This window comes from Narcine bancroftii, chromosome 8, assembly GCF_036971445.1.
Source record: "Narcine bancroftii isolate sNarBan1 chromosome 8, sNarBan1.hap1, whole genome shotgun sequence".
In the NCBI taxonomy this organism is placed as follows: domain Eukaryota; kingdom Metazoa; phylum Chordata; class Chondrichthyes; order Torpediniformes; family Narcinidae; genus Narcine; species Narcine bancroftii.
The window spans coordinates 68,732,625-68,746,794 of NC_091476.1; the positions used below are offsets into that span (position 1 = coordinate 68,732,625).

Sequence of the window (14,170 nt, forward strand, 5' to 3'; positions counted from 1 at the left end):
GAGGGGAGGGTGCTGATGTGGGGAAGGGCATGAAGAGCACGAGACGACAGTAAGTGGCAGAATGAACACCTGTGGTCAGTGAATTACACTGAAGTACAGGTGGGGGGGAGGTGTCTGCAGCCCTGTCAGGGCCATCGGCACATCCAAACTCATCTCCCCTCCCCCTTGTTTCTCATGTTCCACGTTGACAGGCTGCAGAAGGGGTGTGGCGCAGGTTGCAACAGCGGAGGGAACATCGAAGACTCCGACTGCGGCGGCGGGTCATCGTCCATCAGCAACAACCCGACAGTGCACGTGACCCACAGCAGCACCTCGCAGAGCGGGCTGGGGGCTTCAAACCCCCAGGGGTCCATCACCACCAGCCAGCCTCAGACAGGTAAGCCCTTAATGTTTACCCTAAATGTTTCCCCTTTCACCCTTAACCCACGTCCTCTGGTCTGTATCTCAACTACCCTCAGTGGAAAAAAACTCTGTCTGTCCCCCTCATAATTTTGTGCACCTATATCAAATCTCCCCTCATTCTTCTCTGCTTCAGGGAATAAAGTTGTAACCTATTTCACCTTACCCTGTAACTCAATTCCCGAAGTTCTGACAACATGCTTCTCTAGAGTCTTTCAATCTTATTGATATCATTTGTGTAGTTAGGTGACCAAAACTGCACACATTAGTCCAAATTTCAGATTTATTGTCAGAGTACATGCATGACATCACATACAACCCCGAGATTATATTTCCTGTGGGCCAGGCAGAATTACCCCATAATGGCAGTGTAAAAAAGAAACCTGACTCAACGTACACATGTAAACAAATAAAGAAAGGACTGTACAATACAGAGAGAAAGCAAATCCATAAAGTTAGTCTTTAAATGAGCCCCTGATTGAGTTTGTTTAGGAAGAGGTAGCACCAACACCTCTTTCCTGGTGGCAGCAGCCAGAACAGAGCGTGTGCCAGGTGGTGTGGATCCTTGATGGTCACTGCTGCTCTCTGACGGCTGTGTTCCCTGTAGATGTTCTCAATGGCGGGGAGGGTTTCCCCCCCGTCGTGTCCTGGGCAGTGTCCACTACCTTTTGCAGGGCTTTACGCATGGGAGCATTGGTATTCCCCATTCCAGACTGTGTTGGCTTCACCAACATCTTGTACAACTTCATAATATCTCAAATCTCCCCTCATTCTACGCTCAGGGGTGTTGAGACCATTCACTGAAGCCATTTTGTATCCACAGGAAGTGACACGAATCCTCAGCCAGTTCCTCCCTGGGCCACCAGACATCAGGCTCTCCAGCTCTCGCTGCTACCCCAGTCGGAGCCTTGGCGGGAGGCTTGTGGCTCCTTGCAAAGGACTTCCTCTATCCAGGGCCTCCAGGCACACAGATTGTCCTCCAGCCAGCTCTCGTTCACCTCATCCTTGGTCTCCATGGTGACGCAGGCTGACCGCTTGGGGGCGGGCAGCGGACTGGATGGCAGCGGCCCGGGTCGGATCCTCCACAGGGCCAGCTTAACCTCTTCCTCCGCCAACTTCCCTAGCGACGGGCCTCACGGGAAGTGGAGCCTATCAGGCCGCAGAGGAATCGGTAGCCCTTTCATTGGTGACTGGGACACAGGGTGCGGGAGCCAGTCTGGCAGCAGTATCTTGGGCACCCCTACCAAAGGGAGCCTGCCCAGAGCTCAGGTAAGGTCCCTACCTGGCATGGGGGTGGGGGGGGGGGGGGGGGTGGTGTATTGGTGGCATCGCCCGGGTTGGGCAAATGGGGTGAGGTTTGCACAATCTGGACGTACATAGAGGTGGGGAGGGTTGGGGGTGTCCATTTGTAATGTTGAGACTATCAGGCACTGGTGGAACCTCACTGTGTCCAGTTTTGGGCGCCTTATTTGAGAAAAGACGTGCTGGCGTTGGAGAGGGTTCAGAGAAGATTTACTAGAATGGTACCAGGAATAAGAGGGTTAGGATATGAGGAGCGATTCTTGGCTCTTGGACTGTACTCATTGGACAGAAGGATGGGGGGGGAGCAGAAGAATGAGGGGGGACCTCATTGAGGCATTTCAAATGCTGAAAGTCCTGGTCCAAGTCGACATGGCAAAGATGTTTCCCATATTTGGGGAGTTTAGGGCAAGAGGGTGAACTTCAGGATAAAAGGGGCATCCATTTAAAACAGAGATGCGGAAAAATATCTTTTGTCAGAGGGTCGTGAGTCTATGGAATGTTGCCACAGGCGGCCATGGAAACGAGGTCATTGGGTGTATTTAAGGCAGAGAATGACAGGTATCAAGGGTTACGGGGTGAAAGCCAGGGACTGAGGCTGAGTGGGAGGATGGGTCAGCTCACGATTAGATTGGCAGGTCAGACTCGATGGGCCAAAGGGCCGACTTCTATATCTTGTGATCATCTGGGGTGATGAGGATTGGGGGGAGTGGGGTGAGGCTTGTGTGCTGAGGTGCAGAGAGGTGGGGTGTCAACTGGGGTGTTAGGGTTGGGGGAGTGGATCGAGGTTTGCACGCTGAGGTGCAGGGAGAGGTAGGGTATCATCTGGGGTGTTAGGGTTGGGGGAGATGAGTGAGGTTTGCACACTGAGGTGCAGAGGGAGCAGCAGGGTCAACATCTCATTCAGGCAGTAAAGCACCCCCACTGGGACCATCATCACAGGACAATACCAGCAGTGGAGCCCCCTCGAGCCTGCCCTACCCACTCAGAATGACGAAAGATTATCTGCTCTGGGCTTCTCTGTTCCCCGTCACCCTCACCATCCGAATGGAAGGTGCTTAGATGAAAGATGAAGTGTTGTTCCTCCAATTGTGGGTGGTCTCAGACTGGCAGTGCACGAGACCAAGGACAGACATGTCAGCATGGGAATGGGACAGGGAATTGCAATGGGTGCCCACTGGGCGATACCCACTATTACAGCGGACAGAGCCAATGAAGCGATTTTTGAGGTCACCTCTCAGCATATTCAACGCTGCCCTGTGGGCCCATGTTCAGATTCTGTATCGATCCCTCGCGAGGTTTTTAGCCCCTACGTCTCAGAACAATTCCACCCTTCAGCTGCTTTTTGCCTTTACCTCTCTCCCCTTGGGCAGGCGCCGTGTGACCTGAGCCAAGTCCCTGAATCGGACGGCTCTTCGCCGAGGTCGGAGCAGGGACTGGGAGACCTGCTGCCCCGAGTCGGGGCCTCTGAGCTGAGGGAGTGGGAGCAGAGAGAGGAGCCGAAAACCACGGCTGTGCATTCGCTGCTGGACCACCCATTCTAGCCGAGAGAAGAGTCACTGGCAGAGGTGTGGCGGACTCCTGGACCTGTCAGGTTTCTCATTCCTCTCCCCCAACCCTGGGTCTCTTTGTGCCTTCCGCTGTGGGAAATCTTTAAATTAAAGATGCCAGCGTGCGCGCCGAGGACCTCCGACCACTGCAAGTGCTCGCCTGGGAATATCCCACTTCAAGATTTCACCCTAGAGCTGGCCAGCGGTGACGAGGACGCCGGTGTCTCATGTTCCCCCCCCCCCCCACTCCACCACAAAGCTTGAGCTGGACTCCAAGCCCTCTCCCCACTGCCAAATCTGAGCCAGAGCCCAAAAACTAGTGACAAGCAAGTTTGGTGCAGCAAAGAGGGATCCTCCTCGCTCCTGTCACTCGCCTTCTGAAGGTTGTCCTCGCTCCAAGATCGACACGCTCTCCCCTCTGTTTCCAGACTCCACGGGGAAGAAGATTGCAGCCACCCCAGTTCAGGTAAAGGGTAACATGCGACAACATTTGGCACTGTCTTGAGTGAGCCGTTGGTGGCATGTGAGGAACTGGTCCCTGGCCTCTGGAATCGCAGTGGGCCAACGTGAGACAATTATTGGACTGGTGAGCTTCCCCCTTCAATCCTTGCTCTCCTGCTCCTATGTAGATTCGAGAGAGGCCAGTTTCACAAATGATGTTTACCCCTTGAGAAGGATAAATTGTCCTTTTGTTTCTGGGGTTGGGGAGGGGCTCGAATCTGCAACTTGGGCCAAATATTGTGGGGGAATTTTCCAAATCTCCCAGCCGTTGGTGGTGAGGCCCTGGTGTCTGGTCCTTTTCCGCCATCCAAGATACAGAAACGACACTGTGTTGGTGCATTGTGGTGAGAGGCCTGTCCAGTTGGGAAGGGGTGAAATCCACACAGATCTCCAGATGAACCTGGTCTCCAAGCATCGCTGTTTCCCCTGATTGGTTGCCTTGGCCACTGTGCTCCCTGAGCGAGATGGCTTGCCCTCACTTGAGACCCATCATTGAAGCTAGGGGGTGGGGGAAAAGGGGAGGGGGTGGGAGACCTGAGAAAGCAAAGCCTGGCAAGGAATACACAGGTGACCGTGAACTGAGATCGGCGCAGGGGTCAAACCTTGCAAGACAACGTCCCCTCTCCCTCCTCCAAGGTCATCCTGATGTGCCACAACTAAGTGGGAAATGGCATATGTGACAGTCCAAAAGCCCAGAGATCCCCTAGAAGATCCAAAGTGGTTAGTGCCTCACTGTTACAGCGGTCCTCCCTGTGTCTGCGTGGGTTTCCTCTCACCCTTCAAAAACTGACCCGGGCTGTAGCTTCAATTGGGTGTAATTGGGCAGCATGGGCTCGTGGGCAGGAAGGCCCTGTTATTGTGCTGGATATTTAAATTTAAAACGCAATTTTCAGACCAAAGCGAGGGGAAATCAACAGTGTTGGGGGTGGGAGCCTACAAGTGTGGTCAGAAAGCTCAGGGACAAGGGGTATGCCGGTAGAGGCAAGGAAGTAATCAAGGGAGGTCTTCTGGAACCAATCCGAGCTTGGCACTCCCGGTCAACAGCAAAGCCTTGCATCTGAACCAACGTTCTAGTTGGGAACTCATGACAAATGTTTCATTATATATATATATATCTATATAGATAGACAGATAGATATAAAGTTTTGAATGAACTTTCTTAACAAAACAATTGAGCTTAAAAGGTTTCTGTTTCTAATTTAAATATTGTTAATCTGAAATCAGCTGGTTTAAGATTGTATCAGAAATATGGATTTTCCAACCCAAGTGTGCTGCCCCACTGCAGTCCCGACAGCAGCCCTTTCCATTAAATATCAGAGTTCTTTTCAGTCTTTGTGGGGTGGGGGGGGAGAAGTGGAAGGAAAGGTACAACGTGTTTTAAGCAATGACTTGGTGCACGAGTTTTACGGGAGAATCTCTGTCCCCCCGAAGGGAGCACAATTCTCCCAGGTATTTTTTGAATGCGATTTCACAGCACTGCCTCAGTTTAAAGTGAATGTTTTTAAAATTCAACGTCTCCAGGTTACCAATTCCCGTGAACTGTTTCTATGTCAGCAGTTCAGGGTTTGGGACACCAGGTGGCACTGCATAGCACTTACCGGAAGCTTCTCTTCCCCCCCCCCCCCACCCCAGGATAACGTGCTGATAATGATAACAGCAGCATGGTTACCACGGCGCTATTACAACCATCCGTGTTTGAATCCGGCACTTTTGGTTCGTTTCTCCCCATGGGTTTAACTGGGTGCTCCAGTTTCCTCCTATCTTTCAAAGCATACAGGGTTGTAGGTTAATTTAGGTATAATTGGGTGGCATGGGTTTAAATGGCTGGAATCGATTAAATCTCACAGCATTGGGCCCTTCTTCCCACTGCCCTGAGGCTCATTTCCATCAGATTTGATCCCTTGACTAGCAAGTGCCATGAAAAGTAGCCTAGGAGATATTTAAACTTGCTGCTTCTTCAAACCTAAACTTTTATTTCTCAGCAACACCGCGCTTTCTCTTCAAACAACTGTCAATATTCTGACGAAAGTACGATAGGACACAGGAAGATGACGTTTTGCGTGTTCGACAGCTCCTTTGGAAGAGTCATCCAATAAATCTCTCCAACCGGTTCTTTCCCACAATCCTGCGATTTATTCTCGCGTAGATTGGCCAAATTTTACATGGGGCTCGCTCAGAGAATTGAGTAAGCTCCAAACTAAACTTTAAATTTTGCTTCCCTTTAAAGGCAAGAGGATTGTCAGCTGGGATTTGCCACACCAGGGGTTTCGACTCTACCACAATCTTTGGGCAATGTTGGAGCCATTGGTTCTCAACCTCTTTTCCCCACTTACGTACCACCTTAAGTAATCCCTTACTAACCAGGAAGCAACTGTGCTATTTGTGCTCTGTGGTTAATGAGGGATTATGTAAAGTGGTATGCGAGTGGAAAGGTTGAGAAAACGGTCTTGACTCTGTCCTGAGATTATATGATGGGATGGTGTAGAGGGAGTTCTGCTAACTATCTTACCTGGGCCCTGGGAGAGTTGGATGGGACAGTGTGGAGGGAGCTTTTCAGCTGTTGAACCTATATTAGCTCTGCCAGGGAATTGTTACAAGAGGGAGTTTAGTGTCCATCCCCTATGTGATTCCACCCAATGTGTGATCTGGTTATTGGTATTTGATTACACTGCTTGGTGTCATGTTTTTCCCCCGCTCCCACTGTAACACAAGGGCCAAGCACAATAGGGCTTCAGTGTTCCCACATTTGTAATGTAGCCCACTCCTCACCATTTTACAGTTTTCTGAACCCACCTTTTTGCTTTGCCTCCATTGCCGTCACCTACTGCAGTCAACCTGCTCACTCGCAACCACTTCCATAGCAGTGTCACCTATCCTGACCGTCTCCTTGTAAGAGAGATCCTCTACGCTTGAGTCTATGGGTGAGGATTGTGGAGGCTGCGTCCTCCCTCCACCCTCCTGCATTAATAAAATGGGTCAGACCAAGGGAGGCACAGTTAGCACAATGCTATTACAGCTCCAACATTCGGGTCTGGGGTTCAAATCCTGCGCTGTCTGTAAGGAGGGTGTCTGCGTGGGTTTTCCCTGGGGGCTCCAGTTTCCTCCCACCGTTCAAAATTGCACTGGGGGTTGTAGGTTAATGGAGTGCCTCGGACTTGTGAGCCAAAATGGCTATATGTCTTGAGAAGCCTGCATAATATTCTTGTGTTAATATTTTAGCATTTCGAAACCTCTGTTTACATTCCTCTTATCAAGCTTCAGTTCTAGACTCTTGGCCAACAAGGGGATACTGGTATTCATGCACTGATCTTTCAATCCCAATATCAGCATCGCTTTTGCAAGTTTCTGGTACATTCTACGCTGCAGGTCAGTGACTATTCCCTCATGTGCAATCCCAGCAAAGCCCCCTCTCGGATTAGCTGCACGCAGCCAATTCTGGCGCAGAAGGGCGGTCCATTCAGGGCAACTCTTCTACAGCGTCAGCCGTCCGGGTTCAAATCTGGTGCTGCCAGTTTTTACATTCTCCCCATGACCTGCGGGGGTTTCCTCCCACCCTCCCAAAACACAATGTACGGGGGTTGTAGGCTAATTGTAGTATTGGGCGAAGTGCACTTGAAGGGCTTGTAAGCATGCTGGATGTCTAAATTCAAAGGGGGGGGGTCAAAAATTTAATTTTTTAATGTTTATTTTGACCCCAAACTGATTGGCAGCCCTGGCACAATTGGACCAAGAGCACTCAGTGGGCATACTGGGGACAAACACGGACGCTGTCTTGTTGGAGAGAGGGTGTGAGGGTCAGAAGTTGGCCCATTGTGGGGGTTGATTGGCCTCCACAGAGGGAGGTTTGGAATCTTGCGTCTGTTCCTCTCTGGCCTCAGGGGTTTACCACCATGTTGGCGAATCCTCATGGGTGGGGGGGAGGGGCAGCGGTGGGGGGAGAAGAGTGGGGAAGATGTCAATTCACTTGGGACGCTCAGCTTCTTTTCCTCGGTCAACCCCTGCAAAGAGTTTGTAAGTTCTCCCCACGTCTGTGTGGGAGAATCTGGAGGAAACCCACGTAGGCATGGGTGGCACGGTAAGCACCAGCGATTGGGACCGGGGTTCGAATGCCGCGCTGTCTGCCAAGAGTTTGCACATTCTCCCCATGTCTGCATGGGTTTCCTCCCACTGTTCAAACCATACTGGGGGCTGTAGATTAATTTGGTGTAATTGGGTGGCGCAGGCTCGTGGGCCAAAATGGCCTGTTACCGTGCTGTGTGTCTTGAAAAAAAAAACCATACAAAATCCTTGCAGGGGAATGCACCCAGTCCCTGGAGAAGGAAGAGAGCCCATTGATCTGTTCATCCCCTTGGCCCTGCCTCACCAGTCCCCCAATACTGGACTCTTTGAAGCACAACTGCTACTGGCTGCCCACCACCTCCTGGGTCGGAGGGAAGAGAGCTGTGTCTCCATTTTACCTTTTTCCTTCTCTTTCCCCCCCCCACAAAAAAAATCCCATTCCAGAACTGACCTTTTGCTCCTGGTGTCAACTACTTGAGTAAGTCCACACGGGAAGCTGGAGCTCTGAGAGGGCGCTGTTGACGTCTCATTAGGACATCCCCTTGAGATCTGGACAATCCCTTTCAAATGTATAGTCTGATAGGGCGAGGTTTAATGTCCTTGCTGCCGGCTTAATTTATATTTCTCTCTCAAGGTAACTTCCCGCTTTTGATTTGTAGAAAATTAAATACATTTTACTGTAAATAAGGGAAAGGAAAAAATATTGTCCTGTAAACTTTGAAATGCAACTTGTTTTATACAGCATTGTCAAGGAAAGCTTTTACATTATCAGACATTGTTCAAACTGTACTGTAATTAAAAAAAAGGTGATTTATAAATTTTAAGATCTGTTGTCTGTGTCTTGATTTCAACCCAAGGTTTTACGGAAGCACATCAGTGCTCCTGGAGGCAAAAGGACAGGTTAGTGTATCTGTAAGGCTCCCTCTATGCACAAAAATAAATGGGGTGGGAGGGGAGGGAAATAGAGGGTAAGGCACTGGAGTCAAGGTATGACATCTTCCTATCACACTCTTCCAGAGCAGGGACCTAACAGGTTGGGAAAGAGCAAAGCTCTGCCGACCCCCATCCCTTCCTACTCACAGGACGGCCAGGAGTTGAATAAAGGATAAAATTTCCCAATGTACCCTCAGGGTAGAAACGGCAGGATCTCGCTAAGAAAAATAGAGTTGCTGAGTAATACTACTTCCACCGAATGGAGTACGAGCTGTCGAATCTGTTCAGATTTATTGTCAGAGTATGTACGTGACATTACATGCAACCCCGAGATTCTTTTTCCTGCGGGGTGCGGCAGAATCACCCTTTTTGGTAAGGCAAAAGGAGGGATGTATGGGTCCAAATCTACAAATCCCTCAAGGTCGCCGCATAGGTTGATAGGATACCGTGGGACGCTGGGCTTCATTAATAAGGGGGTTGAATTCAGGAGTAGAGAGGTCATGTTACAACTTGACAAATCTCTGGTGAGACCATACTTAAAGAGTATTGTGTTCAATTCTGGTCATCTCATTACAGGGAGGATGGAAAAGCTACAGAGAGGGGGCAGAGAAGATTCACCAGGATGTTGCCTGGATTGGGAAACAAGTCTTTATGAGGCAAGGTTAGCAGAGCTGCGTCTCTTTGGAGTGAAGAAGGATGAGAGGAGACTTGATGGAGATCTGCAAGACTATGAGAGGCCTAGATAGGGTGGATGGCCAGCGCCTGTTTCCCAGGGCTGGATCAGCAAACACCAGAAGATGTCTGCTCAAAGTGAAGCGAGGGAGGTTTAGGGAAGATATCAGGGTGTTTTATTTTACACAGAGAGTTGTGGGAGGCAGGGATGGTGGTGGGAGGCTGAAACATTGGGAGCATTTAAGAGAGATGTGGATGGACATCAATCAGATTGAAAGAGGGCATAGAAGATTTATTAGGATGTTGCTAGGACGTGAGGAACCGAGTTATAGGAAAAGATTAGGACTTTATTCCCTGGAGCGGAGAAAAACAAGGGGTGATTTGATAGAGGTGTACAAAATTATGAGGGGCATAGAGTAAACACAAGCAGGCCTTTTCCACTGAGGACATGGTTTAAGGGAGAAAGGGGAGATGTTTAGGGGAAATTTCACACAGAGAGCGGTGGAGTGTGGAGCGAGCTGCCAGCTGAATTGGTAAATGTGGACTCTATAAGGTACATGGACGGGAGGAGCTCAGGGGGGGTGGCTATGGACTGGTGCAGAATAATAATTTGGCACAGACTAGATGGGCTGAAGGGCCTGTAATGTTTTACATATTGGAATTCAAAAGTCGAGGGTGGCAACTGAGTACATCTTTAAATAGAGTTTAATTATGCTTATCTGTTCAGACTTGGTGTCTAAATATTTGGATCAATTGGAATTTAATTGTTTAATGGGTTAATCAGTTTAATTGTTTGGGTCAATTGGATATAATTGTTCACAAGAGTTCAAGTGGGTTCGAGTTTAAGTGGTTGTGTCATTTTGAGTTCAGTTGATTGGGCAGAATCTGGTGGTTTGATGGATTGATCCATTGTTTGGGTCACTTTAGAGATTGGAGGAGTATCAAAGTTGGGTTGTCACATGTGTCAGTTGAGTCCAAGAATTATGAGGTCATGTTGTAGGTCTTCAAATCTCTGGTGAGTCCACACTTGGAAAACTGTTCAGTTGTGGCTGCCTCATTGCAGGAAGAATTTGGAAGCTGTGGGGAGGGGGCAGAGGGGATTGACCAGGGTGTGGCCTGGATTGGAGAACAAGTCTTGTGAGGCAGAATGGGGGGGGGTCCCTCTTTGGAGCGAAGAAGGATGAGAGATCTACAACAGTGGTTCTCAACCTTTTATTCCCTATGCCATTGGTGCTCTGTGTAAGGGCTTGCTTAAGGTGGGACGTGAGTGGAAAGAAAAATGTTTGAAAACCACTTTTAATCATCCTTCATTGACTCGTTATGTGCACGGTTTTAGAGCACCCAAGGAAATGGGGCCAATGACAATTTTTCTCAAGCCAAATATGTCAGTAATCATTGGGTCTAGAGCAGTGGTTCTCAACCTTCCCATCTTAAGCAGTCCCTTACTAATCAAAAAGTCCCGGTGGCATAGGGATTACTTAAGGTGGGGTGTGAGTTGAAAGGAAAAGGTTGAGAACCACTGGCCCACAAGTTTGAGGTGTGGGCGGCCAGTGCCTTTCTCCCCAGGGTGGGAGGAATGTTTGTTCCAGAGGAGGCTGGTCCAACTGAGACATTTTTAAAACTCAGGCAGACTCATGGATTCAAGAAAAATTGAGTTATGGGTGTGAGGTACGGAAGGTTTAGATCAGTGATTCTCAACCTTTATTCTCCCCACTCACACACCACACCTATGCCATTAGAAAAATGGTTGAGAACCACTGGTTTAGATTGCTAAGTAAGTGTACATAGGACAACATTGTGTGCTGAAGGACCTGTACTGTAATGTTCTGAGTCTTAATTGGTTGGGTCAAGTAAATTCAATTATTTGAATCCATCAGACAACAGTTTGGTAAATTAGGGTTCAGTTTCTCCACATTAAAGTGTGGCGGATGAAGTTTGTGCTCATGTGCCATCATGTTGAATGGTGCAACAAGACCACACCTGATGTTGTCAGCCAGAGAAGAATAAAAGCCTTTATTGACGTGCTGTCAAGCTTAATGTAGACAACACAACACGTGACCTGGGGTCATGACATCTGTGATAGAATATGTTTTTGGGAGATAAATTGGGGCATGGTTTTTTTGGGTAGGTCACTTTAAAACCGATCTTATTTGAAATACTGGAGCTCTGTCCATGCTAGACATATCAGGGCCAACAGTCTTTGAAAGAACTTTGGAGAGTGCCCAAGTGACTTCACTAATGGATTGTTGTTTACAAAAAGGCAACAGATGAAAGGGAGGGTTGTGTGGTTTTGCCAGCAGAGAGAGTCAAATAGGCTTTGTGTGTGTGTGTGTGTGTGTGTGTGTGTGAGAGAGAGAGAGAGAGACACACACAGATCAGTTTTACAGTCAGCAGCAGCAGCTGGGACTGGAACAGGACAAGCTGGAAAGCTTGTGGAAAACTCATTTGGAAGATGGGTTGTGAGTGCTTGGCTCAACCTGGTCAAAGCCCTTGTGGTTCATGCAAGAAGAGAGGACTGGTTGTCTAATGCTTCACTTGGAATAAGTGAAACAAAAAGAAACTCTGTGGTGACCTGAAAGAAAGAGGTGATCATCTGGAGAACCCTGAGGGGGCAAGTTTCTTCGGCAAGACACTGAAGTAGCTGATTTAAAAAAGGAATCAGTTGTGGGTGTCCAACGTACGATAAATCTCTCTCTGAAAACCGACAGAACCTGCCTGAGCGGTAACCATTTACCTTTCAAGCACCAAAGCTTGGTGAACTTTATACATGTTAAATTCTGTGTACAGTATAAGAATTGCCTGCAACCAGTGAACTTGGAGGAATGAGAAGTGAGATTGGACTGTGAACCAAAGAACTTTTCTAAACTTGCACACACGTGCGCTTCGAATTAGAAGGGGGTTAAGTTAGGTTAATTAAGTTAAAGTGTGATTCTGCTTTCATGTTTAAAGATAATTAAAAGCAACTTTTGTTGAAGTAACCCTTTGACTTGGTGAATATCTACTGCTGCTGGGTTTTGGGGTCCTCTGGCCTCGTAACACATCTGAAGTGCGAAAGACCTCATTGAGTAGGCTAGAGCTTCTCAGTGGTCCTGCGGGTGCTTCTGGGTCACTATGCCTCATGGCTTAATTGCCAGTAGGTAGGAGCATGTTGTGTCCAGCCGTCACAAGATGGGAGCTGTTAGTGCTGGTTCTGCCCATTCCCTCCAAGCAACCTGAGTACATACGCAACATCACATACGGCCCTGAGATTATTTTTCCTGTGGGCCAGGCAGAATTTCTACTGGTAAATAGTGGGGGGTGGAAACTACTCAAGAAAAGATATGTATTCAAAAGAGAGAAATGTAAGCAAAGAAATGGAAACAAAGGGTACAATAGAGAGAATAAGAATTCAGAATTTATTGTCATGAGCATGTGTCACAAAATTAGTTATTTTGCAGTGTTACAAACTGCGCAGAGCGAGCAGCAATAGAAACAGACAGAGTTTAATTTTAAAACACCAATTTTATTCAGCTGTGGTCTTTTAAACTATCCTTAACATTAAATCTATCCCCAACTATACAGAGGTGTCTCTTGTGTGTGCGCGCACAATATACCAAACCATTACACTCTAGGCCAAAATCTACTTCAAATCTCAGTCTTTAAAATCCAGTGTTGAGTCATAGACCTTTGAACTTTGATGCCCAGAATTAATGTTCAGGAAGACGAGAGTTGCGGCTGCTTCAGGCTCATGAATTCTCCTTGTGTTGCCTTTGAAGGAATGTCCATCCACACGAACTGTGATCACAACACTCCTGGTCCTTTTGTAGGTGTGACTCAAACTGGGTGGCCTCCACGAAGCTTCCAAGACCCCGGCGCCGATCTCTCCGAGTGACCATCACTGTTAATCACAATCAAAATGAAGTACTTTGCTTCCTAAAAGACCCTCCTGGCACAGGTCAATCCACTGAAAAGGCCCAGTCATTCACAGACCATGCTTTGCACTGAATTTCACAAAAATGGCTGATCACAAGAGCTGCTTAAAAAGGCTGCTTTCTCTCCAGCCGTCAGAATGGTTCTCCCTTTGCAAAATCACAGTGTCTGCAAATGTATCGAATCTGAAAGTCTGTGGCAAGCCTTCCCTCAGTTCTTCCAATGCATCGAATTATTGCTGGGCTGTGACTTGTGGTTATGTTCAATATGACTATTCAGTCCTGTCTGCCTCCACTATCCCTTAGAGTGATGATCCCATTTTACTAAAACAAGAGCTCATAAATTGCTATAAATTACATTTAGAAATAAATTAGTGCAAAGGAAGAGAGGAAGAGGGGCAGTGTCTGTGGTTCATTGTCCATTCAGGAATCTGGAGGCGGAGGGGAAGAAGCTGCTGGGTGTTCACCTTCAGGCTCCTGTACCTCCGTCTGGATGGTAGCAGTGAAGAGGGCGTGGTCTGGATGGTGCGGGTCCTTGAGGTTAGAGACTGCTTTCTTGAGACGCCGCCTCTTGTAGATGTCCTCGATGGAGAGAAGACGGGTGCTGGCCCAGTTCACAACCCTTCTTGACCTGTGCATGTCACCTCTGCATCCAGTCAGAATGCTCTCCATGGTACACCTGTAGAAATTTGCAAGAGTCTTTGGTGACATACTGAATCTCCACAAACTCCTCATGAAGCATAGCCTCTGGCAAACCTTCTTCATGATTACATCAACGTGAAAGCCCCAGCTTAGATCTTCAGAGATGTTGACACCCAGGAATCTGAAATTCTTAACCCTGTCCCCTGG

The 14,170-nt window shown here is 48.2% G+C and overlaps 1 protein-coding gene across 1 annotated transcript in view; it reads left to right on the plus strand.

Moving 5' to 3' along the window:
• The window catches only part of LOC138740824 (pecanex-like protein 3), a 110,732-nt gene extending 102,100 nt beyond the window's left edge, over positions 1-8,632 (plus strand). Inside the window, 3 exon segments of the mRNA XM_069893982.1 lie at positions 192-376; positions 1,223-1,668; positions 3,072-8,632. Of these exon segments, the coding sequence (XP_069750083.1) occupies positions 192-376; positions 1,223-1,668; positions 3,072-3,242 (802 nt within the window). The 3' untranslated portion in view covers positions 3,243-8,632.
• The last annotated feature ends 5,538 nt before the right edge of the window (positions 8,633-14,170 follow it).